General features: G+C 32.9%; 1 protein-coding gene and 1 long non-coding RNA gene across 3 annotated transcripts; one reads left to right on the top strand and one right to left on the bottom strand.

The window, feature by feature from the left end:
- Window positions 1–6,160: 6,160 nt before the first annotated feature.
- On the top strand, window positions 6,161–27,912 carry LOC112797734 (uncharacterized). Its single transcript, XR_003199856.3, has 4 exons — window positions 6,161–6,300; window positions 7,484–7,539; window positions 9,507–9,570; window positions 27,675–27,912. It is a non-coding gene; the product is annotated as an uncharacterized lncRNA (long non-coding RNA).
- On the bottom strand, window positions 13,203–27,809 carry LOC140184467 (uncharacterized). Of its 2 annotated transcripts, XR_011881361.1 has the most exons (3): window positions 27,670–27,809; window positions 25,339–25,498; window positions 22,055–22,658 (listed from the first exon to the last, which is right to left on the bottom strand). XR_011881361.1 is itself a non-coding variant. In XM_072235875.1 (2 exons), the coding sequence occupies exon 2, from the start codon at window positions 20,697–20,699 to the stop codon at window positions 18,012–18,014; it is 2,688 nt and encodes an 895-aa protein (XP_072091976.1). In that variant the 5' UTR covers window positions 20,700–22,658; window positions 27,670–27,806; the 3' UTR covers window positions 13,203–18,011. The 2 variants fall into 2 exon arrangements, 1 of the variants encoding a protein (XP_072091976.1); XM_072235875.1 differs by lacking the exon at window positions 25,339–25,498 and having other exon boundaries at window positions 13,203–22,658; window positions 27,670–27,806.
- Window positions 27,913–27,926: the final 14 nt, after the last annotated feature.

Genomic DNA, 27,926 nt, shown 5'->3' with positions numbered 1-27,926 from the left:
ATGGTCAACCCTCTTTATATCAAAGATCATTCTTTACATTCACAGTTGTCAACAATAATGTTAACCCATTCCAACTTCACAGAACAAAGGCAAGTTTGAGGATTTGTCTCACAATTCAAATAAATATCTTAGGTTGATTGGTTCATATTTTGTGGTCTTTTTTATTAGTCAAAATTGAAGAATTGCTTATCTAAGTAAGGCATATATAAAACAATCGTACTGCCGGAAAAAACCAACTACTTATATTAATAATAAAGCTACTCAATAAGAATACTTAGTTTCTGGAGTTAACAAAATAAATCAATCCCATGCCTAGTTATTTATTTATTTATTTAAAATGACTTGAGCGAACGCTAGACAACAATCACAACCCAAATACCCAATTGAGCACAACATATTTCTCTAGTTTTATATATCAATAAATAATATGTAAACTAATACATAAATAATGTGAAAATAAATAAACAAATTAATGTTAGTGATGAGATTAGTTGAGTTTAAATTAAAAAAATGTAGGTTAGGGCAATTTAAGAAACTAAACAATCATGTAACTAATAGGAAGTGCTAATAGTTCTACCCAATTATAAATTAAATGATACTATATCATGGATGATAACAAATGTATGCCTAATAAATATGGCTAATAACATGCATGTAAGCTGTCTAATATCTGGGCAGCATGGATATAAAGCATTTTTAGAGATACAAGTACAATTTGATGATTTATTCATTAATTTGAGTATCAGAGTACATTTTGAAAGTATCTAAATTTTTTGTTTTACTCAAGTCGAGATATTACTATGGTGAAGAAAAAAGTTTAGAATCATTTATTGGAAGACGAAATCTACCCTATTAAATTATTATTATTGACGAACGAGAAAGATTATCATCTAAAGAACCGTGTATAATTATAATAGCGATTCAGAATTATCTATTGAAAGACGAGATATTTTAACTCATCTGAAAACGAGAAAGATTATCATCTAAAGAACCGTGTATAATTATAATAGCGATTCAGAGTTATCTATTGAAAGACGAGATATTTAACTCATCATCTAAAAAACTGTGTATAATTATAATAACTATCAGATTGCTCTAAAAAAATATCAACACTGACATAAGTATATGTTAATTATTATTTTTCACAATGTATCAAGATTTACAAGATATATATGAATAATTTGAATCAAAGAAATGTATTGGTAATATGAAAGAGGGTATATAGCTAGCTATGGCTTAGGTTTGATTTCTTTATTTTTTTCTATTTTCAGTGTGTGCTATTGTTCATAATATTTTACAAACAAGCTTAATTTTTTTCTTTTTCCTTAGTAGGAAGCAAAAAGCATAACGTAATTACAAAACTTAAAAGAGAGCTTTCGATTATAAAATTAAATATGTGCCCTTTAAATTTGGTATGTCAATAGTATTAACAGATTCAGAATTATCTATTAAAAAACGAGATATATCTGTCAAACAATTATTATTATTATATTTTAACTCATTTGAAAACGAAAAAAATTATTATCTAAAAAATTATGTATAATTATAATAACTATCAAATTGTTCTAGAAAAACATCAACATTGACATACGTGTATGTTAATTATTATTTTTCACAATGTATCAAAATTTACAAGATATATATGAATAATTTGAATCAAAGAAATGTACTGATAATATGAAAAAGGATATATAGCTAGTTATGGCTTAGGTTTGATTTCTTTATTTTTTCTATTTTCGGTGTGTGTTATTGTTCATAATATTTTATAAACAAACTTAATCTTTCTCTTTTTTCTTAATAGGAAGCAAAAAGCATAACGCAATTACAAAACTTAAGAGAAGTTTCGATTATAAAATTAAATACGTGCCCTTAAAATCTGGCATGTCCATAATACTTACTTCTTTGAGTAAAAATGAAGTTTATGGTTTCTAGTAAGATATGGATGAATGCTTATTATCTTACTATTATTTAATATAAGTTCTTAAGAAATGAACCATGAAATAAATGACATTTGGCATCTCCTCTATTGTCAGCTTCTGCTCTATCCGCATGTGCATATCCAGATACTTTGAATAAATAGGAAATAACAATTTATATATACATATAATTAAATATTGTTGATGGAGGCATAAGAGAAGGAAAAATATCTTTGATTATTTTTTCTACTTGTTCAAAGAAAAAATATACCAATAACAACAAAAATTTATTTCACTAATTGAAGTTATCTATATAAATTAGATAATTATCATAATACCATTTATTTTAAAATTTAAACTGATAAAAAAACCAACGTAAATAATTATATTTGTACTCTCCCTCAATAATTTCTTTTGTTATTTATTTTTTCCTAATTTTTTAACTTTTAGAATTTGCTAAAAAATTAAACTTAAATTTTTTTAAATATAAAATTTTAATATTATATTATAATATTATTTATATCAAAAATTTAAATTAATAAAAAATAATATAAATAATTATATCTCTATCAATAAAATTATTGAATGTTATAATATATAAGACTATATATATATATATATATATATATATATATATATATATATATTACAATTTTATACATAGTATTTTTAAATATTTTTATTTTTTTTTCTTTTTGTTTATCTTCATCTCATCTATTCTCTTAATTCAATGTTCTCTTGAAATCTTATAAATTATTAATAGAATTTTTTTAAAAGTTTTTTTTAATATTTTTTCATTTTTTATGAAATTATAATTGTGTACAATTCCTGCATGCGTCGGTGGAGCACACATAAGTTTGTGTTAAACAATTGCTTACTTTAATTTGTGCAAAAGAGAGAAAAAGTATATATTATAACAATGATGAATATTTTATTTATTTTTTGTAGTTTTGCATATTGATAAAATACATGTTTTTTTGGTTGATTATAAAAAATAATAATAATTTGCTCTTTGTTGAATTTTTTTATTATTAGCATGTAAAATTTAAAAAATTAAATTAATTATCTCTAAACAAATGTTTTTTTTATTATTATCATAAATAGCCAATATATAAAAATATCTAATTTAAAATAAAAAACATTAATATATAATCATAAAATTTAATTAGCAGGCTTTAGGTTTAGGGTTTTAGACGTGGGTCTTCATTTCCTGTGACATAGGCCGAAGAATTTGGACACATTATGATACAGAAATGATTTAGAATGATAAATGTATGTAGAATTTCTATATAAATTCATCGGATATAAACTAAGGTTTGTATTTCATTCTTTTTTCCAGTTATGTTGGATACATGTGGTCCAAAAGGTGACAAGTTGAACAGAGTTATATATAATAATGTTGGTTGCAATTTAAAGGCCCAAGGAAAGAACCTTTCATGTACATTTAACTTAGTTAAAGCTATAATAACTGCACCTTATTATTAACAACAATAAAAAACAAGAAACAATAATTACATAATGGCACCACAAAACTTATTTTAATTAATTATTAATCTTAGAATTGGTTTGTATGTATATAGGCTATATCATAATAAATATTATTAAACTACTCTTTTATTTTAGTCCAAGAAAGTAGTAAAAAAATTTTACTGATTTATAAATTTAATCCAATAAAATACATAAATTTAGTTATAAATTTATTTTTTTATTTTATCTTATTTTTATATTATTTTTTGTAAATAAATATTTTATATATATTTAATTTTATTTTTATAAATTTTAATCAATAAAAAATATATAACAAAATATTGTTTATTTTTACGTATTTTTATGTACTCTTCTAATTTTATTATAATATTAAAATTTCTCTTAAATTTTATTAACATTAATAGATAAACCAATCCATTTAAATTCTAAAATTCTTTTGATTTTTTTATTTTTATGTTATTTTTTATTTTTCATAAATAAATATATTATGTATATTTAGTTTTATTTTTATTAATTTTAATTAATAAAAAAATATATAACAAAATATTTTTTATTTTTATGTACTCTTTATATATTTTTAAATTTTATTAAATATTGTGATTTAATTTTTTTTCCATTCCATTTATCTTTTTATTTTTTCTACTGTGATGATGTACAAAATCTTCCTAATATTTGATTATAACTTTATCTGATTTTTGCTCTTCCCCATAAATTTCATTTTTATCCGAATCATGCATACATATATCACAAGATTTTGTAACAGAGGTGGGCAGTTGGCATAACTAGATGAAGTGCTGAAACGGCGATCCATTGCATTTCACCTCTTTTTCAATCATTATATATATTTGCTTTAAATAATATCATTGTATTATTTAATTAATCTCTTCTTTAAAAATAAATATAAAGCAAGTCAATAATATCGGTTATTAAAAATAATAATCACGTACACATTATATGAGTTTAATCAGTTAATTTAAAAAAAAATATTAATTAAAAATTAGCTTTTCATATTTATTTAATATGTAATTTAGAGTAATGGCTAGTGACGAATTTAAAGCTGTTGTAGATATATATCCTATATTATGATGATCAAATATTTATAAGATTTTGTAAGTTTGTGTTATTAAATTAAAAGTTCCCATACTGTTGGCTATTTTATTTTATCTTTTAAAGGATGGGAGAAGTCAAAAAGAGAAGCACAAACAAGTTGCATATATACATGTCTTAGCAAGCACCCTAAATCTGTAACTGAAATGATAGAAGCAAGTGGACCCAAATATGAAATATCCACTATTACTCTAATCATATCATATGATATTGTGATTTTCTAGCTGACAAAAAATCTCCTAAGTTCGAATATAATATTACCATCTCACCACAATAATGTGTTGTGTGCGTATTGATAGAATATAAGGAAAGATTGCGAGCTGTGAGCAACAGCGAGACACCTGTACGGACATGACTTATAGTTACTCATGGCCATCCACAGAATATTTAGAGAAGATTGTGGTAAGTGCATCAACTTTTAATTCATATAAGGCCACTTGGTAAATTCATCATCCCATCTACTTTTAGTTTATACAAACAGTTTAATGACCCAAAGTATTTTAATAAATATCTCTTCATCTTTTGTTAAAAAAAAATGTTAAAATGATAATTTTATAATAAAAAATTAATTAATATTAGTTGATTATAAATTAATTTTTTTATACTTATATACTTTCTCTTAAAATTATTATATATACATTTAAAATTCGACAAAATATAGATACCACTATAAATAGAGAAAATGATTAATTTGATTTTTTTATTTTAACCGTGACTCAATTTAATTTTAAAATTTCAATTGACCTAAAATAATTTTTAAATTTCATCATTTGATTCTTTAGTTTTCAATTTTTTATTTTAAATTTGCTTTCCCAAAATTGAGGCAATAATTCATTTTGATTTATCAATTTTTAAAATTTAAAATAAATAAAAAATTTTTAAAATTAAATTGAGATCAATAAAATTCATAACATAAAGATAGAAAAAGACTAAAGTTTGGTTTCGTAAAATTTTTTGAAGAGGTGTTTGTACTTTTTAAAAGTTTAAAATTCTTATTTTGTGTTTGATAAATAAAAAAGATCAAGTATTTGTATTTGTAGCTTTTAAAAGATCGGAGTACATTTGAAAGCACTTAAAATAGAACTTTTTAAAATTAGTTTGTACTTTTCAAAATTTAAAAGTCTAATATAACCTTACATATCAACTAATTTTCAAATTTAATAATTGTATTTATGTCTATTATAATATTTTTAAATTTTAAAAATTATTTTATTAAACAAAATTGATGTTACTTATATTTATTAAAAGCTATTTTTGATTTGATTTACCAAACATAAATATTATCACTTTTAAAAAATCATCTTTTAAAAATTAATTTTTTAAACTATTTTTAAAAAATAAAAGTTTTACCAAACTAAACTTAAAATAATGGGCGAGTGTTATTCATGCAAAATCATTAAATAAGTTAAGGATAACTCTAAACATTTAAATCTTTTTATAAATTTAATTAAATAATAAATTTAAAAATAATATTAATTATTTCTGATTTTTATTATAATAAACCAACTTAATTACACTTAGTTAAAAAATTTTAGATATATAATATTATTCATACGTTAATATTAATAAAAATAGCAATTCAGATATATAACAATCTAAAACCTTACTGAATTATTGTATTATATAAAAAGTTTACAAATAATATAAAATTTGATTCCTATGTGCACATGACTTTCAATCTAACCACCGCCACAAGATAGACATAGCTCACGAGTCAAGATGAATGGTGCGGTGAGGACTCATCTTCAAGCTCGCTTTTTCTTCGTAAATCCATGGTTTTCTTTCTTTGGTAAGTTCTTTGTGGCTTTGGTTATGTTGAACTTCACTTTAACTTGGATTATGTTTGTTGAAGAACAAGAAAATGGGAGTGATAGTGTTTCCCAATTTTTATTTATTTTTCTAATTAATTAAATTTCGTTACAAGTTGCTCACTAAAAACAGTAAAACACTATACCTTGCTAATTAAGGGGTTATGATGAGTTTATCTATTTTTTTATTGGGTTTTAGATTTAACGTGTAATTTGTAATTTATAAGTTTCACTTAACTATTTTTTTAAATGATAATCTTTTTCATCAAAATTATTTTTTATGTAACAATCGTAATAAAATTAATAAAAAAATTAATTATTATTATAAAATATATATTAAATATATAATACATATTTAAAATAAAAATAGGATATATGTGTAAATAATGTTGGATAAGAGAATCTGGTTTATTAATTATTAGTTAATCTTTTTATTTAGTTATATTATTATTATTATTATTATTATTATTATTATTATAAAGAAAAGCTCATCAACATGGGCCAAGGAAGTAAAGTCCACCAGCATAAACACTGTTTAAAACATATCCAAAAAAAGTTGTATCCAATCCATATGGTAAAAAATTATAGATATACATATCCATATATATAATACGTAAAATACATTATATATGTTGATGAAAAAGAAAACATATAATGCATGCATTATCTTAACTATATGTTTATATAGGTAGAAACCATAAGATATTCTTTTTTCTGTTAAGGTAAGCACAACAACTTTAAATGTGTGAAGTGTTAAGATATAAGTCATTAGGATTTGTTATACGATAGAAAAATTTTCAAATTCTTTTATTTGTTTTATTTAATATAATGAAAAAAAGTTACTTCTTATAGGGTTTTTTTTTAATTCTCAAAGAAATAATTGTTAGATTCCTAATTTATTTATGGAATATATATTAATCATACTCGTAGATTAAACTATTTCATAACAAATAACTTATATGCGGTGATTTCATTTATTGTCATAAATGGGGAATTAAATAAATTATTATTATTTTTTATTTGAAATTAAATAAAAATAAAGTTAGAGATACTATTTTATTTGGATTTTAGAATTTAATAGATGTCACACTCAAATTTAAATAGTAACGTCAAAATTTTGGTCCTTAACACATCAAAACTAAATTTGTTCTTTTTCTATTAAAGCTTTAGTTAAAGAAGATCAAAGAATCAAATTCTCTCGATTATGCTCACGAATTCAGGTATGCTTTCGCGCTCTCAGGTATATGTTTAAGAAGTTAAAAAATTTTAAGAATTTTTAATAATAATTAATTTATAAAAAAGGCTAATTTCTCCGATCCAGAATTTGAGTTGATGTTGGGGAGGTTCTACTCCACATTTATTATTATGTATCACAAAAGTACAGTTCCATGAATGTGTAAAGGCAATTTAGCCCACTACTTCTAGGTCCCATGAAAGATGTGAAGTTGATACTATTTTGTCCTCTCTCCATTTCATGTGCAACTAATAAACCTGGTTCCAGCTATATCACTTTGTTTCTTTCCGTTATGTGAAATAAAATCACAGAAAAATGTTAAAACATATTACATATAAATAGAGAAATATGCATCCCACCCACTATTTATAGCTAGTAGTTTTCCACTTTATAATTGTGACACTTCAATGGAAATTGACATTCATCATCACCTCAAAGGAAACGATGATGACGATTGTGATGATGTACTTTAATTTGTTGGATTTACTTTCTCTATAAAATGATACTATACATATAATTAAGCTTATTAACAAATTTACTTTTCAATTAGATATTATAATATTGATTTATATACTTAGCATAATTGAATAATTATACATGAATATTATTATTGTTACTATTAGCTAGCTAGGAACAACATGAGGACCCATATGTTTATATAAAAAAGGTTTTAATTAAGTAGAAAAAGTTGACATGCCCTACTTCATGTCTTTTTAATTTGTTGCTTACTACCATCAAAACCAGCTGCCTATGTTACCACTCCAGCAGCAGTAATACAAGTACAAACAAATTAAATCATATAAATCAAACCCACTTGTATCTATTTTTATATGTTGTGTGAAGTCATTATATTGTGGATATATATATAGATATAGATAGCTCTCTCCGTGCAAGCAGGGGAATATTGAAAGGGACCATATGTCAATTCATGCACATCTAATTTCATATACATGTATCTCTCCATAATATTCAAAAATTTAAAAGTAAAAGTAGTGGGGTTTGTATCTACCTAGCTACTTAGTATCAAATTATTATTCATATTCAATAAATAGTAATAGAAAAAAAATACTATTTATATACTAATATAGTTGTTACTAATTAATTGCATATTTAAATTATTTTTTAATTAATAAAATAAAAAAATTTGTGTTTAGTATTTATTATAAATAAGTGTATAGCTATACACATATTGAAACACGCATTGACTAGATGCAAAGCAAAATCAACATATACACTACTTGACTCGAATCTTCCTTCACTACCCTTTACCACTATCCATAATTGTTGGTCCATTCTTGTAGCTTATAGTACCTTTCAATTCTTATGTGAGTGAGTGAGAGAAACTATATATTATATTAGGAAAATTCGTATATACGGCTTGGTCATGATAATAATTAATGCATATGTCGAATTGTCTATGGTGCAATATGTTATAAAGTCTATTGAGCTGTAAACTACCCCAAATCTATGATCATAACTATGGGCCAATAAATTAAGGTATTAGCAAAACCAGGAAACAAGCTTTGGTGAGATGAGATTAGGGAAAAACCACTCAAACACTAAAACAAGGGGTACGGTCAATTTATTGAAACTTGTTATCAATTGGGATTGCTTGGAATGAGAATTTCATGTTGATGAGGGTATATTAGTATAATAGTAGTTATCAATAGTAATTATTAGAATAACACTTCTTTTTGGCTTCTTAATTAATCTCCTCTGTGTACTAAATTAAATAAACTAGTTTTTGCTGCCATACATTTGGCATTTCAATAGTCACTAGCTTAGCTTGAATGTCAAAGTTGCTTTCTTATTATTGTTAGCTTTATCTTGTTGTGTTTATTTATATTTTGTCCATTATATATATAATTCTTTTACCCTATCAAGGCCCACACTAATATTATTTAGTAATGATTTGCAACATTATGGGGTGTAAACCACTCTTGGTTTTCAAAGCCCACCTTTTTTGTAGGTCTATTATTATTCCATGCATGACATGAGAGATGAGACTAAAACAGCAGTAAGTTAATTAGTTCCAAAATAATGTTTAATTACAATATTTATTTGCCATATGGAATATTTTGGGTATATTATCCTCGTGCACGGGTGTATCAAGTCAATGTGATAAATTTTTAAATATACAGATAAATTCGCATAAACGAAAGAAATGATTTATTATAAAAAACTAAAAAAAAACACATAAATATATACGTCATCATTAAGACTGCGTTTATTTTTAGAAATAGGACATTGAGATAGGGATAAAAAATACAAAATCGTATTTAACAGATGAGACATGGACAGATATATTGTATTCAAGAAATTAGTGTATTTTGTATCCATGTTAACAGGAAAGACACACAGACACTAACAAAGGATAGAGTTTATTTTTTATTTTTTTATTATTTTTATTAATTTTTTATAATTATATTTTTTTATTATATTTTTTTAATTTTTAAATAAAAAATGAAAATAAATTAAATTTTCATAATTTATTTTAGACTAAATAAAATATAAAAATACAAAATTTTATATCTTTATCTTTTATGTCTTGTTTTCAGTGTCTTGTCTTGCCATCTTCTCAAAAACAAAAGCAACCTACAGGTCATGATATATTATTGGTCATTCATGTAATTATGTTCATAGAATTAGTTAAAATTGGAGTAATACCTCAAATAGGTCCCAAAAAATTTACCATCCGACAATTTTGTCCCTCATAAAATTTAATTAAGATTTCGACCCTAAGGTTCTCAGATATCCACTAGATACGTCCCCAAAACCGTTTGATCCGGTTAAAGTGGTGACGTGTCAGGTTAACTACGACATGTCACCTCCAAGACATTTTGGTTCCCATCCACGCTGGACAAAACGACGTCGTATTGGAACCAGGGGCAAAAGGACGTCGTTTCGGGGAGGACAAATTTGTCCCCACTTAGACAAAGAATGCAAACGGCGCCGTTTTCATATGGGGGGACCTATTTGTCTTATAATAGTATTTTAGGGAACCTATTTGACCTATAATTCATGATGTTAAAAGAAGTTATATTTACTTCAACACAAACCTTAAAAATATATTGACATTAGTTTGTTCATTTATCAAAATAGTAACATAAACCTGAGAACCCAAACATGTTAACCACACAAATATTTGGCTTCAATAGCAACACAAACCAAATCAAGTCAAAAGAAGATTTATTTTTTTAACATAAACTAAACGAAACCATTTTAAATAACATAAAGTCTTCTTCCTCCAACATAACAAAAGGTGATAACATAACTAAGACAACAACTTTCACACTAATTCTTAGAAGCGTCATTTCTTGAAAGACTGGTTCAACCCTGGTGTTGAAATGAATTTGAACAATTTAGATACTGTGCCACTGGTTGCAGCTGATATTGTCTCAGTACTAACAGTTCTCGAATTCTTGACCCTAATTACTGTCTCAATTGGACGTCTAAAGAAAAGTTGAGATTGGAATAAACAGTATTGTTATCACCATGTTTCACACAGAGTTCAACTGCTTATATTAAGCCACTTACAATCCAAAAGTACGCCCTTGTAAGTGGCGTAAGGGGAACATGCAGATTACGAGAAACTCAGAGTCTTTGGATGCATAGCCTATTATCATGTCAAAGATAATAAGCTTGATGATAGAGCTAAGAAAGCAATCTTTTTAGGGTATCTGGTGCACGAAATTGCAATCACACTTTTGCAACCCCGCACAACTAACCAGCAAGTGCACTGGGTCGTCCAAGTAATACCTTACGTGAGTAAGGGTCGATCCCACGGAGATTGTCGGCTTGAAGCAAGCTATGGTTATCTTGTAAATTTTAGTCAGGATATCAGAAATTATCAGGATTAATTGTGAAAAGTAAAAGGACATGAAATAAGTACTTGTTTTGCAGTGATAGAGAATAGGTTGAGGTTTTGGAGATGCTCCATCTTCTGAATCTCTGCTTTCCTACTGTCTTCTTCTTCAAGCACACAAGGCTCCTTCCATGGCAAGCTGTATGCAAGGGTTTCACCGTTGTCAGTGGCTACCTCCCATCCTCTCAGTGGAAATGTTCAACGCACCCTGTCACGGCACGGCTATCCATCTGTCGGTTCTCAATCAGGCCGGAATAGAATCCAGTGATTCTTTTGCGTCTGTCACTAACGCCCCGCCTTCAGGAGTTTGAAGCTCGTCACAATCATTCAATCATTGAATCCTACTCAGAATACCACAGGCAAGGTTTAGACCTTCCGGATTCTCTTGAATGCCGCCATCAGTTCTAGCTTATACCACGAAGATTCTGATTAAAGAATCCAAGAGATATCTACTTAATCTAAGGTAGAACGGAGGTGGTTGTCAGGCACACGTTCATAGTTGAGAATGATGATGATTGTCACGGATCATCACATTCATCCGGTTTAAGAACAAGTAATATCTTAGAATGGAAGCAAGCATGATTGAATGAAAAACAGTAGTAATTGCATTAATCCATCAAGACACAGCAGAGCTCCTCACCCCCAACCATGGGGTTTAGAGACTCATGCTGTGGAAAATACACAAAGAAACGTGTAAAGTGTCATGAGGTACAGATACAATGTCAAAAGATCCTATTAATAGTAAGCTAGTACCCTAGGGTATACAGAAATGAGTAAATGACGTAAAAATCCACTTCTAGGTCCACTTAGTGTGTGCTTGGGCTGAGAATTAAAGCTTTCATGTGTAGAGACTTTTTCTGGAGTTAAACGCCAGCTTTCATGCCAGTTTGGGCGTTTAACTCCAGTTTTTATGCCAGTTCCAGCGTTAAACGCTGGAAATTCTGAGGCTGATTTGCAACGCCAGTTTGGGCCATCAAATCTCAGGCAAAGTATGGACTATTATACATTTCTGGAAAGCCCAGGATGTCTACTTTCCAATGCCGTTGAGAGCGCGCCAATTGGACTTCTGTAGCTCCAGAAAATCCACTTCGAGTGCAGGAAGGTCAGAATCCAACAGCATCTGCAGTCCTTTTCGGTCTCTGAATCAGATTTTTGCTCAGGACCCTCAATTTCAGTCAGAAAATACCTGAAATCACAGAAAAACACACAAACTCATAGTAAAGTCCAGAAAAGTGAATTTTAACTAAAAACTAATAAAAATATACTAAAAACTAACTAGATCATACTAAAAACATACTAAAAATAATGCCAAAAAGCGTATAAATTATCCGCTCATCACAACACCAAACTTAAATTGTTGCTTGTCCCCAAGCAACTGAAAATCAAAGTAGGATGAAAAGAAGAGAATATACTATAGACTCCCAAAATATCAAGGAAACTTAGCTCCAATTAGATGAGCGGGACTAGTAGCTTTTTGCTTCCGAACAGTTTTGGCATCTCACTTTATCCTTTGAAGTTCAGAATGATTGGCATCTATAGGAACTCAGAACTCAGATAGTGTTATTGATTCTCCTAGTTAAGTATAATAATTCTTGAACATAGCTAGTGTATGAGTCTTGGCTGTGGCCCAAAGCACTATGTTTTCCAGTATTACCACCGGATACATACATGCCACAGACACATAATTGGGTGAACCTTTTCAGATTGTGACTCAGCTTTGCTAGAGTCCCCAATTAGAGGTGTCCAGGGTTCTTAAGCACACTCTTTTTGCCTTGGATCACAACTTTATTTCTTTCTTTTTCTTTCTTTTTCTTTTTCTTTCTTTCTTTTTTTTTTCGAAATTTTTTTTTGTATTCACTGCTTTTTCTTGCTTCAAGAATCAATCTAATGATTTTTTTAGATCCTCAATAACAGTTCTCTTTTTCCTTCATTCTTTCAAGAGCCAACAATTTTAACATTCTCAAAACAACAAATTCAAAAGACGTATGCACTGTTCAAGCATTCATTCAGAAAACAAAAAGTATTGTTACCACATCAAACTAATTCAACTAGTTTCAAGGATAAATTCGAAATCCTGTACTTTTTGTTCTTTTGTGATTAAAGCATTTTTCATTTAAGAGAGGTGATGGATTCATAAGACATTCATAGCTTTAAGACATGAATTTTAAATTTTATTAATTATGAATTAAGAACAAGACTCAAAAATGGATATAAGGTGAGACTAGAAAATAAAAATAGAAAATAAAAATTTAAATAGGCTCCTAATGATAGAGGTTTTCACAGAGTTAGAACTCAACAACCTTGATTTTGAGAAGTGGATGCTCCCTCAAATTGAGAGGAGAATTTCTGGCGCTTCAGCTCTTGGAGTTCACGCCCCTGCTTCTCTTGTTCCTTCAGCAATTTGCAGAGTATGCAGTTCTGATTCTGCTGTTCTTCCTTAAGTTGCTCCATAGTCTCTTGCAACTTGGTGATAGATGCTTCTAGGCTGGCCCAGTAGCCAATTTCAGGAAATTCAGGGAGGAACTCCTGCGCCCTCCTTTTGATAGAGTTGTCTTGCATTTGTCCTTCCATTGACTTCTTGGTGATTGGATGTTCAATGGGTATGAATTCATCTACTCCCATCTTTACCCCAGCCTCTTTACAGAGCAAGGAGATCAAGCTTGGGTAAGCCAATTTGGCTTCAGTGGAATTCTTATTTGCAATTGTGTAAATCTCACAAGCAATCACATGATGAACCTCCACTTCTTTTCCAAGCATAATGCAATGAATCATCACTGCTCTCTTGATAGTGACCTCAGAACGGTTGCTAGTGGGCAGTATGGAACGCCCAATAAAGTCTAGCCAACCTCTTGCAATTGGTTTGAGGTCTCCCCTCTTGAGTTGGTTTGGGACACCCTTTGAATTGGTTATCCACTTAGTTCCAGGGAGGCATATGTCCTCTAGAACTTGATCCAACCCTTTATCTGCTCTCACCGTTCTCCTATTAAAGGATTCAGGATCATCCTGCAGTTGAGGCAATTTGAAGATTTCTCTTATTTTGTCCAGATGGAAGTACATAACTTTCCCTCTGACCATGGTTCTGTAAGTATGGTAAGCAGTTCCAGTCATTCTCTGCTTATCTGTTAGCCATAGATTTGAGTAGAATTCCTGAACCATATTTCTTCCAACCTTTATCTCAGGATTGGTTAGAACTTCCCATCCTCTGTTTCGAATTTGCTCTTGGATCCCCGGATATTCATCTTCTTTCAGATCAAATTTAACTTCCGGGATCACTGACCTCAGACCCATTATCTTGTGATAATGGTCTTCATGTTCTTTGGTTAAGAACTTCTCTTGATTCCAAAGATTCTTTGGATTATTCTCTTTCTTTCCTCTTAAATTGGTTTGTTTTCCCTTAGGAGCCATGATCTTGATAAATCTTGGCTTAGTGATCACGGAAAAGCACACCAAACTTAGAGGTTTGCTTGTCCTCAAGCAAAAGAAAGGAAAGAAGAGAGAGAGAGGAGAAGAGCAAATTCGAATGGTGTGGGGGAATGAGGAGGCCGAACATGTTTTTATAAGGGGGGAAGGAGATTTCGAAAAAAATTGAAAGGAGATTTGAGAAGATATGGAGAGAATTTGAGAGAAGGGTGAGTTTTTGAATAAGATTTGGGATTGATTTGAGAGAGATTTGAAGAATGATTTTGATTTTTGAAGATTTGAAAGTGAATGATGAAAGGTTGAGATGTGTTTATGTAGAAAAGTATGGGTAAGAAAAGGAAAGTTTAAAAAAATTTGATCGGAAAGCAAAATCTTGGTCCCCCACCTTTCTGGCGTTAAACGCCCAGAATGGCATCCATTCTGGCGTTTAACGCCCATTTGCTGCCCATTGTGGGCGTTTAACGCCCAGCCAGGTGCCCTGGCTGGCGTTAAACGCCAGAATTCCCTTTATCACTGGGCGTGTTGCTAAACGCCCAGGATGCTGCACACCTGGCGTTAAACGCCCAGAATGGTGCCCATTCTGGCGTTTAACGCCCAAAATGGCACCTTTACTGGCGTTAAACGCCCAGAATGGTGCCCATTCTGGTGTTTAACGCCCAAAGTACCCCTTACTGGCGTTTTTTCGCTAGTAAGCTCTTTTTCTCTGCTTTTTGCACTGAATCCTTCTGTAACTCTGTGAATTCCTTCATTTTTGATACTTGCCTTTGTAAAAACAAAACATATAACCTGCTAATGACTGGGTTGCCTCCCAGCAAGCGCTTCTTTACTGTCTTTAGCTGGACCTTTACTGAGAATCACTCAAGTCTCAGTTTTGAGCATTCCTGCTCAAAATTGCCTTCAAGATAGTGCTTGATTCTCTGTCCATTAACAATGAACTTTTTGTCAGAATCAATATCCTGAAGCTCAACATATCCATATGGTGACACTCCTGTAATCACATACGGACCCCTCCACCGGGATTTAAGTTTTCCTGGAAACAATCTGAGCCTAGAGTTGAAGAGCAGAACTTTTTGTCCTGGCTCAAAGACTCTGGATGACAACTTCTTGTCATGCCACTTCTTTGCCTTTTCCTTATAAATTTTTGCATTTTCAAAGGCATTGAGTCTGAACTCCTCTAGCTCATTTAGCTGGAGCAACCTTTTTTCACCAGCTAACTGAGCATCCATGTTTAGGAATCTGGTTGCCCAGTAGGCTTTATGTTCCAGTTCCACGGGCAGATGACAGGCCTTCCCATACACCAGTTGGTATGGAGAGGTTCCTATAGGAGTCTTGAATGCTGTTCTGTATGCCCACAGAGCATCATCCAAACTCTTTGCCCAATCCTTTCTTCGGGCTATCACAGTCCGTTCTAGGATTCTTTTTAGCTCTCTGTTAGAGACTTCAGCTTGCCCATTTGTCTGTGGATGATACGGAGTTGCCACTTTGTGGCTAATTCCATATCTGACCATAGCAGAGTATAGCTGTCTATTGCAGAAATGAGTGCCCCCGTCACTGATTAGTACTCTGGGAACACCAAACCTGCTGAAGATGTGTTTCTGGAGGAATTTCAGCACGGTCTTGGTATCATTAGTGGGTGTAGCAATTGCTTCTACCCACTTAGATACATAGTCCATTGCTACCAGAATGTAAGTGTTTGAGTATGATGGTGGGAATGGACCCATGAAGTCAATTCCCCATACATCAAACAATTCTATCTCTAATATCCCTTGTTGAGGCATGGCATATCCGTGAGGCAAGTTACCAGCTCTTTGGCAACTGTCACAGTTACGCACAAACTCTCAGGCATCTTTATAGAGAGTAGGCCAGTAGAAGCCACATTGGAGGACTTTAGTGGCTGTTCGCTCACTTCCAAAATGTCCTCCATACTGTGATCCATGGCAGTGCCATAGGATCCTTTGTGCTTCTTCTCTGGGTACACATCTGCGGATCATTCCGTCTGCACATCTCTTAAAGAGATATAGCTCATCCCATAGGTAGTACTTGGCATCTGAAATTAATTTCTTTCTTTGCACTCTGCTGTACTCCTGGGGTATGAACCTCACAGCTTTATAGTTTGCAATATCTGCAAACCATGGAGCTTCCTGAATGGCAAAGAGTTGCTCATCTGGGAAAGTCTCAGAAATCTCAGTAGAAGGGAGGGACGCCCCAGCTACTGGTTCTATTCGGGACAGATGATCAGCTACCTGGTTTTCTGTCCCTTTTCTGTCTCTTATTTCTATATCAAACTCTTGCAGAAGCAACACCCATCTTATTAGCCTGGATTTTGAATCCTGCTTTGTGAGTAAGTATTTAAGAGCAGCATGGTCAATGTACACAACCACTTTGGATCCCACTAGATAGGATCTAAACTTGTCAATGGCATAGACCACTGCAAGTAACTCTTTTTCTGTGGTTGTGTAATTCTTCTGTGCATCATTTAGAACACGGCTAGCATAATAAATGACGTGCAAAAGCTTGTTATGCCTCTATCCCAACACTGCACCAATGGCATGGTCACTGGCATCACACATTAGTTCAAATGGCAATGTCCAATCTGGTGCAGAGATGACTGGTGCTGTGACCAGCTTAGCTTTCAGGGTCTTAAATGCCTGCAGACACTGTGTGTCAAACACAAATGGTGTGTCAGTAGCTAGCAGGTTACTCAAAGGTTTTGCAATTTTCGAAAAATCTTTTATAAACCTTCTGTAGAATCCTGCATGCCCCAGAAAGCTTCTGATTGCCTTAACATTGGCAGGTGGTGGTAATTTTTCGATTACGTCTACCTTTGCCTTATCCACCTCTATTCCCCTGCTTGAAATTTTGTGTCCAAGGACAATTCCTTCAGTCACCATAAAGTGACATTTCTCCCAGTTTAAAACCAGGTTAGTCTCTTGGCACCTTTTCAGGACAAGTGATAGGTGGTTAAGACAGGAGCTGAATGAGTCTCCATATACTGAGAAGTCATCCATGAAGACTTCAAGAAATTTCTCCACCATATCAGAGAAGATGGATAGCATGCATCTCTGAAAGGTTGCAGGAGCATTACACAGACCAAAAGGCATCCTTCTGTAGGCAAACACGCCAGAAGGGCAAGTAAATGCTGTTTTCTCTTGGTCCTGAGGATCTACTGCAATTTAGTTGTAACCTGAATAGCCATCCAAAAAGCAGTAATAATCATGACCAGCTAGTCTTTCTAGCATTTGGTCTATGAATGGTAAAGGAAAATGATCCTTTCTGGTGGCTGTATTGAGCCTTCTGTAGTCAATACACATACGCCACCCTGTGACTGTTCTTGTAGGAACCAGTTCATTTTTTTCATTATGAACCACTGTCATGCCTCCCTTTTTGGGGACAACTTGGACAGGGCTCACCCAGGGGCTATCAGAAATAGGATAAATAATCCCAGCCTCCAGTAATTTAGTGACCTCTTTCTGCACCACCTCCTTCATGGCTGGATTTAGCCTCCTCTGTGGGTGGACCACTGGTTTGGCATTGTCCTCCAATAGGATCTTGTGCATGCATCTAGCTGGGCTAATGCCCTTAAGATCACTTATGGACCACCCAAGAGCTGTCTTGTGTGTCCTTAGCACTTGAATCAGTGCTTCCTCTTCCTGTGGATTTAAAGCGGAGCTTATAATCACTGGAAAAGTGTCACCTTCTCCCAGAAATGCATACTTCAGGGATGGTGGTAGTGGTTTGATTTCAGGTTTGGGAGGCTTATCCTCCTCCTGAGGAATTTTCGAAAATTCCTTTGTTTCCTCTGGTTCTTCTTGATCAGGTTGAGCATTCTTGAAGATGTCCTCAAGCTCTGATTCTAGGCTTTCAGTCATATTGATCTCTTCTACCAGAGAGTCAATAATGTCAGTGCCCATGCAGTCATTTGGTGTGTCTGGATGCTGCATAACTTTTACAGCATTCAACTTAAACTCATCCTCATTGACTCTCAGGGTTACTTCCCCTTTTTGTACATCAATAAGAGTTCGTCCGGTTGCTAGGAAAGGTCTTCCTAGAATGAGAGTTGCACTCTTGTGCTCCTCCATTTCCAGCACCACAAAGTCAGTTGGAAAGGCGAATGGCCCAACCTTGACAATCATGTCCTCTATTATGCCTGATGTGCGTTTAATGGAGCCATCAGCAAGTTGGAGGCATATCCGGGTTGGTTTGACTTCTTCAGTCAACCCAAGCTTTCTGATAGTGGATGCAGGTATTAGATTGATGCTTGCTCCAAGATCACATAGAGCTGTCTTGGTGCAAGCACCTTCTAATGTGCATGGTATCATAAAGCTTCCTGGATCTTGAAGCTTTTCTGGTAAGCTTTTAAGGATGACTGCACTGCATTCTTCAGTGAGAAATATTTTTTCAGTTTCTCTCCAATCCTTCTTATGACTTAAGATCTCTTTCATGAATTTATCATAAGAAGGTATTTGCTCAAGTGCCTCTGCAAACGGAATCTTTATTTTAAGAGTCCTTAGATAGTCTGCAAAGCGGGCAAATTGCTTATCCTGTTCCGCTTGGCGGAGTTTCTGAGGATAAGGCATCTTGGCTTTATATTCTTCAACCTTAGATGCTGCAGGTTTATTCCTTACAGAAGTGGTTGAAGAAGCCTTTTTAGAGGGATTACTATCAGCACTCTCAGGTGTCTGATCCTCCCTTGGCGTCTGAACGCCAGAATTGGGTGAAGATTGGGCGTTTAACGCCAACTTCTCTCCCTTCTCTGGCGTTTGAACGCCAGAACTGGGCAAGGAATGGGCGTTTAACGCCAGCTTTCCTTCCCTTTCTGGCGTTTGAACGCCAAAAGTATTCCTCTCTGGGCTCTTACTGTCCTCAGAGGGATTTTGGGCAGTGGCTTGGTTATCCTCTGTCAATTGTTCCTTATTTGACTTTTTGCTCTTTTGAGTGGTGTTGTTCAATGTCTTCCCACTCCTCAGTTGAACTGCTTGACACTCTTCTGTTATCTGTTTAGATATCTGCTGTTTTGCTTGATTCAACTGCAGTTCTATGTTCTTGTTAGCAACTTTAGTTTCATGGAGCATCTCTTTAAATTCTGCTAACTGTTCTGTCATCAGGAGCAATTGTTGATTAAGCTCAATCATCTGTTCTTGAGGATTAGGATCAGTGGCTAGTGCCATGACTTCCTCTTTTGGAGAGAACTCATTGCTAGAGTACAAATATTGGTTTCTAGCAACAGTGTCTATAAGCTCTTGAGCCTCTTCAATTGTCTTCCTCATGTGTATAGATCCACCAGCTGAGTGGTCTAAAGACATCTGAGCCTTTTCTGTAAGCCCATAGTAGAAGATGTCTAATTGTACCCACTCTGAAAACATTTCAGATGGGCATTTTCTTAGCATACCTCTATACCTCTCCCAGGCATTGTAAAGGGATTCATTATCCTCTTGTTTAAAGCCTTGGATGTCCAGCCTTAGCTGTGTCATCTTCTTTGGAGGGTAAAAGTGATTCAGGAATTTGTCTGATAACTGTTTCCATGTCTTTATGCTTGCTGTAGGTTGGTTATTCAACCACCTTTTAGCTTGATCCTTTACAGCAAATGGAAACAGTAACAGTCTGTAGACATCCTGATCCACCTCTTTATCATGTACTGTGTCAGCAATTTGTAAGAACTGTGCCAGAAACTCAGTAGGCTCTTCCTGTGGAAGACCGGAATACTGGCAATTTTGCTGCACTATGATAATGAGTTGAGGATTTAGCTCAAAGCTGCTTGCTTTGATGGGAGGTGTACAGATGCTACTCCCATATGCAGCTGTAATGGGGTTAGCATATGACCCCAGAGTCCTTCTGGACTGATCAATCCCACTTAGGTCCATAATGGATAAAGGGAAATGATATGGATTGTAAATAGATAAATTTTGTTTTATTTTTGTTTTTTTTGTTTTTTTGTTTTTTTTTGTTGAATTAACCAAAAAAAAAAAAATAAAACAAAAGGAAAATAAAATAAAAATTCGAAAATAATAAAGAAAATAAGATCAAAGCAAATTGAGAACTGAATCAATTAGTTAATTAAAAAGATTTTGAAATCAACAATTAAGAAGATATGATTGAAAAATTTTATGAAAAAGATTTGATTTTTGAAATGAGGAAAGAGAAAAACAACAAAATGACACCAAACTTAAAATTTTTAGAAAATCAAACACTAATTTTCGAAAATTTTAAGGGAAAAACACAAAGAGGACACCAAACTTAGAATTTTTACGGATCAAAAAGGGACTAAAGGCATGCAAATTCGAAAATTAAAAGAAAAACAAAAGCATGTAATTGACACCAAACTTAAAATATGAAACTAGACTCAACTAAAAGACTCTAAACCAACAAAAATAAAACAGTCCTAATCTAAGCAACAAGATAAGCCGTCAGTTGTCCAAACTCGAACAATCCCCGACAACGGCGCCAAAAACTTGGTGCACGAAATTGCAATCACACTTTTGCAACCCCGCACAACTAACCAGCAAGTGCACTGGGTCGTCCAAGTAATACCTTACGTGAGTAAGGGTCGATCCCACGGAGATTGTCGGCTTGAAGCAAGCTATGGTTATCTTATAAATCTTAGTCAGGATATCAGAAATTATCAGGATTAATTGTGAAAAGTAAAAGGACATGAAATAAGTACTTGTTTTGCAGTGATAGAGAATAGGTTGAGGTTTTGGAGATGCTCCATCTTCTGAATCTCTGCTTTCCTACTGTCTTCTTCTTCAAGCACGCAAGGCTCCTTCCATGGCAAGCTGTATGCAAGGGTTTCACCGTTGTCAGTGGCTACCTCCCATTCTCTTAGTGGAAATGTTCAACGCACCCTGTCACGGCACGGCTATCCATCTGTCGGTTCTCAATCAGGCCGGAATAGAATCCAGTGATTCTTTTGCGTCTGTCACTAACGCCCCGCCTTCAGGAGTTTGAAGCTCGTCACAGTCATTCAGTCATTGAATCCTACTCAGAATACCACAGACAAGGTTTAGACCTTCCGGATTCTCTTGAATGCCGCCATCAGTTCTAGCTTATACCACGAAGATTCTGATTAAAGAATCCAAGAGATATCTACTTAATCTAAGGTAGAACGGAGGTGGTTGTCAGACACACGTTCATAGTTGAGAATGATGATGATTGTCACGGATCATCACATTCATCCGGTTTAAGAACAAGTAATATCTTAGAATGGAAGCAAGCATGATTGAATGAAAAACAGTAGTAATTGCATTAATCCATCAAGACACAGCAGAGCTCCTCACCCCCAACCATGGGGTTTAGAGACTCATGCTGTGGAAAATACACAAAGAAACGTGTAAAGTGTCATGAGGTACAGATACAATGTCAAAATATCCTATTAATAGTAAGCTAGTACCCTAGGGTATACAGAAATGAGTAAATGACGTAAAAATCCACTTCTGGGTCCACTTAGTGTATGCTTGGGCTGAGCATTGAAGCTTTCATGTGTAGAGACTTTTTCTGGAGTTAAACGCCAGCTTTCATGCAAGTTTGGGCGTTTAACTCCAGTTTTTATGCCAGTTCCAGCGTTAAACGCTGGAAATTCTGAGGCTGATTTGCAACGCCAGTTTTGGCCATCAAATCTCGGGCAAAGTATGGACTATTATACATTGCTGGAAAGCCCAGGATGTCTACTTTCCAATGCCGTTGAGAGCGCGCCAATTGGGTTTTTGTAGCTCCAGAAAATCCACTTCGAGTGCAGGGAGGTCAGAATCCAACAGCATCTGCAGTCCTTTTCGGTCTCTGAATCAGATTTTTGCTCAGGACCCTCAATTTCAGTCAGAAAATACCTGAAATCACAGAAAAACACACAAACTCATAGTAAAGTCCAGAAAAGTAAATTTTAACTAAAAACTAATAAAAATATACTAAAAACTAACTAGATTATACTAAAAACATACTAAAAACAATGCCAAAAAGCGTATAAATTATCCGCTCATCAGTATCCAAGTTCAAGGCTATTGTCTTTGGATTGTAAATGATTCTAAGTTTATAATTAGCAGGGATGTTACCTTTGATGAACGATCTATGGTAGCTTTGTCTAAAGATATGGTGCCAGATGATAGTGATGTTGGAAAAATTTCAAATACTCAAGTGGTGGAGATAGAGTCTAAATACCAACAAATAGACTCTAGTAATATTCAGGTGGAGCATCCTAATGCTACTCGAGATGGTGCAGAGGATGAACTTGATCATGAAGAAATTCAGCGAGAAAATGCACATGCATTACAATAGCAGCAACAGGATTCTTTGGCATCTACTAGGCCAAAGAAGAATTATAAATTTGTTTAGAAGTTCGGGTCAGACAAGCCTTTGAGACGTTATGGACAGGTAAACTTGGTAGATTATGCACTCTCAGTGGAGGATGATGAACCGGTCACCTTCAAACATGCTATCAAAGACAAAGATAGAGAGAGTTGGTTGGTCGCTATGGAGAAAGAGATGCAATCTCTTCATAAGAACAAGACATGGGATGTGGTCCATTGCCCATGGAAAAGACTGCAATTAGTTGTAAGTGGGTGTATAAAAGAAAAGAATATCTTACTAAGTCAGATGGTAAAGATTCAAAGCTAGTTAGTAGCAAAGAAATTTGTACAGAAAGAAGGTGTTGATTACAATGAGATATTTTTTCCTGTGGAAACACACTTCCATACGGGTGCTTTTAAGTCTTGTCGCTCATGGTGATCTTGAGTTGGAACAACTAGACGTGAAGACTGCATTCTTGCACGGTGATTTAGAGGAAGAAATCTACATGTATCAACCTGAGGGTTTCAAGGTTGAGGGTAAAGAAAGTCAGGTATGTCGCTTGAGGAAATCGTTATATGGATTGAAACAATCTCCTCGGCAATGGTATAAGTGATTTGACTCCTTTATGTTAAAATAAGGTTTTTTTAGAAGTAATTATGATTGTTGTATATACATTCGTAAGCTTCTTGGAGGTGATTATATTTATCTTCTATTGTATGTGGATGACATGCTTATTGCCTCTAAGAGAAAGGCAGAGATAGATATGTTAAAGGTTCAACTTGGTAAAGAATTTGAAACAAAAGACTTGGGTGCTGCACGAAAAATATTAGGCATGAAATTTAAAAGAGAGAGATCAAGCCAAAAATTGTTCTTGAGCCAAAGAGGATAAATTGAGCACGTCATTGAAAGGTTTGAAATGAAAAATGCTAAATCGGTGGTAATGCCGTTGGCCCCACATTTTAGGCTCTCTGGTAAACAATCTCCCACAACAGCAGAGGATAAGGCTTATATGGAAAATGTACCTTATGCTAGTGCAGTCGGTAGCCTAATGTATGTTTTGGTGTGTACACGCCCAGATATTTCACAGGCAGTCAGTGTTGTTAGCAGGTTCATGGCAAACCGGGGTAAGGCACACTGGGAAGCAGTCAAATGGATATTAGGATACTTGAAGGGTACCATTGACACAGGTTTATGCTTTAGTGAAAAATCATATCAAATCAGTGGCTTTGTTGATTCTGATTATGCTGGTGATCTAGATAGAAGACGTTCTACGACTGGTTATCTATATAAAATACAAGGTGCTCTAGTTAGTTGGCGATCGATGTTACAAGCTACAATGGCACTATCTACTACAGAGGTTGAGTACATGGCAATAGCAGAAGGGGTGAAAGAAGTATTGTGGCTAAGGGGTCTTCTAGATGATTTGGGGTTGAAGCAAGATTGCGTGAATCTGAGTTGGGATAGTCAAAGTACAATTTATTTGGCTAAAAATTAGGTTCATCATGCTCGTACCAAACATATTGATGTAAGATATCACTTCGTGCACGATGTTATAGAGAAAGGTAACATTTCTCTTATAAAAATACACACAGATGAAAATTCTCCTGATATATTGACTAAAGTAGTGTCAGAAAATAAGTTCCAACACTGTTTGGAGTTACTCAATATTGCTTCTTGTTAGGTATTACATGGAGAAATAGAAGAACTACGATTGGTTTGATCCTGAATAAGGGTACGTAGGCAGTCATTGTAAAAATGATGCAAACGGATATGAATACCACACTTTGATCGTTTAAAATTTGAGTAGATTTCAAATTGTGAAGGAGGTAGAGAATTGTGAGAATAAAAGAAAGGCAGAGAGAAAACAAAGGGAGGCAGACAAAGGATGGAAGAGAGAAAATGGTTGATAGTTAAGGAGCTTTTATAGGAAACTATTTTATAGTATGCTCTCTTGTTATTTATAGAAGTTAGGAAACTATATAAATGAGTGAAATCAAAATGTATTCAATTCAATTAAAATAAAAGGAATTTACATCCATAGCAATTATTTATTTTCTTTCTTTTTTCTCTTTAATAATTATATAGTGAGTGTATTATTATGAGTAATGTTCAATTTCATATTACTTTCTATCTATTAGAAGTCAAAATTTCGCTGCAGACTCAACACACAGATAGAACTGTCACAAAGAAACGCAAACAGAAATGCCACAAGAAAACACAGACCGAACTGCCACAAAAAAAGTGTAGATGGAACTGCCGGAAGTAAGCGCAAACAAAACTGCTTGAAGAAAATGTAGACGAAATTGACGGAAGAGAACGTAGACAGAACTGTCGGAAGAGAATGCAGACAGAACTGTCGCAAGAGTGACCAATTGTTGAAAAACTGTCGAAAAGATGGCAAACTGTCAGAAAACTGTTGAAAAGTAACAAAGTGCGAAGAGATGGTAAACTATTGGAAGGTGACGGAAAACATACGATTTCTCCATGAGAATAAGTAAGTGGTCAATTAATGAGTTAATCGATGAGGTGAGAAAACATATAAACATTGACAAAAGGAAAGGAAAAAAAGACATTGGAAAAAAGTATGAAAGATCGATAATTTCACCATAAGAAAATCAATCTATTCTCTTCAAAGAGGATAGCTTGGCTATACTTTTTAAAGAATTTTAAATCACAAAAGTAAATTATTGAAAAAGGAAACTGATTAATTACTCCTTAAACATCTAAAATATTACACACGTTAATATGTAATAAAATAAAATGTCAAATTATTTCTTTGTGTTTTCAAATTTTAAATAATTTAAGTTCTTTCTCAATTTTTTAAAAATAAAGGAACCAATTTTTCATTTACCAAAAAATAAATGGAGATTAATTTATTATTTTATTTTATTATGAATTAATGTGTTGGATATATTTAAATAAAGTTTAAGAACTATAATATAACTTGTCAATTCCTTTTTTTTTCCAAAGACTTATTTATCCATATCAAAATCTTCAAAGACCATCGTTTAGGTTTACAAAAGAAGAAATCCTATCTCGATATACTAAATAGAAAATATCAATAACAAAAATCTGTATACACTGAATTATGGACTTAATTGTGACAACTTACACTTGTGACATCAGCTAAATATATATGAGGATTGAGGAACCACAATTTGATCCATGTTGCTCCTATTTTATATTTTCTTTTGATGACAACAACTTCCCACTTGGAAATAAAATGCTAAGCAATTATTTTCAGATTTGGAGGCTAGCTAGGTGAGTAGTTATATTATATATATAGAAAGGTACGTATTTTTTAGATTTTATGACAAAAAGTTTGAATGCGCAAGTGGTTGAATATGGCCTTTGCCTTTGAAATTTTAAAACCGGCTTCTGGGAAGCCCGACAAGATGGGAAGACTTGATGATAATTATATAACATGATTTCTTGTATTTATGTGATTGGTCCATCCATCAATTCAAAAACATTGGATTATTGTTGTATCCATTATTATGTTATGGCTCGACTTGCAACTTTGCTTTTGACTTGGGTGACAATTAATGTATAGCACCTAACTTAGTAGAATTACATACACGACTAATACTTGTACTATACAAGGAATCAACACTGTTTTGACAACATGAACAAGACATAGATTCGGTAACCTTAGCTTAACGCCCAAGTGCTAGAGAACAAATAAATATCGAATATGACAAAGAGAAAGGTTAATTAGTTAATAAGTGTTAAGTGATCAGCTAATAAGAATTAGTTAATAACCAAAGCACATACAAAATATAGTAATATTTCAATCAAACAAAAACAAATAATCATCTGAAAAGTAAAAAATAAATAAATAAATAAATAAAACAAGAATTATACTACGTGTACATCAAAATCAGCCACTAAAGCCAGTTACCAATATAAAATATATGCTGGAATACAAATACATTATGAAAATAAATTAAATCACACATGTATTTATACACAAATACATTGGTGGCTGATTTTAGTAGTTGATTTGGTGTACAAATAACATTTCTCATAAAACAAAGCACATACAAAAATGATAAACAAAATTAGAAAATCATTCATGCACATTCAAAAGTCATCAACAAAATTTGGAAAAGAGAATGAGCAATGAGTGAGGGAAAAGAGTGGGACAGTGTAGTACATCCAAAAAAAGAAGAAACGAGAAAGAGTGTAGTTTTTTTTAGTGTAAATTGAATGTAGAGAAAATTTTGAGTGTTATTAGAGAATGTTATTTAGAGATTCTATTTTTTATTTTGATTTTGAAACTGGTAAGTGAGATGAACACTTAATAAATTCAAATTTCTGTGATTTTAAACAAGTGAAAAAAGTGTGAGACATTAAATTTGGATGTGTTTCTATTAACTGAATAATAATTACCTAGCACTAGCAGCACTATAATTCATGTATTACATAGCAATTTTAATCTAAAACTTGTGTTTACAAAACTTATAAAGGGTGTAATTAATTCACATGAACGAATTAACATTATTTATATGCACTTTGCACTTTAAACTTTGAAAATGTACATTGATCTTGTACCTCAGATGATTGCAAGAATCTTCAAGAACTTTGGCTAGAAGGGTTCTTGAATTGCGAGGAGTATGAAGATCTTCACCACAAAGCTCACCGGACCATGTTGAAACCGGGGCCTTGAAGTTAAAGAAACTCAAATTGTTGAGAAAAGAGAGAAGACAGGATTCTGAGAAATGAGAAGGAAGATGAGGGAGAGTGAATATTAGAGAAGGGAGAAGAAGAATACAATCATCTAGAGGGGTGAACCTCACTCTGCATCTAGT

This window comes from Arachis hypogaea, chromosome 1 (assembly GCF_003086295.3).
Source record: "Arachis hypogaea cultivar Tifrunner chromosome 1, arahy.Tifrunner.gnm2.J5K5, whole genome shotgun sequence".
NCBI lineage: Eukaryota > Viridiplantae > Streptophyta > Magnoliopsida > Fabales > Fabaceae > Arachis > Arachis hypogaea.
The sequence above is the reverse complement of the archived record's forward strand: the minus strand, read 5'-3'. Positions and strand labels throughout refer to the sequence as shown.

Coding starts and splice junctions, on each gene's coding strand:
- LOC140184467 (XM_072235875.1), bottom strand. CDS start 20,699: ATGGACCTAAGTGGGATTGATCAGTCCAGAAGGACTCTGGGGTCATAT.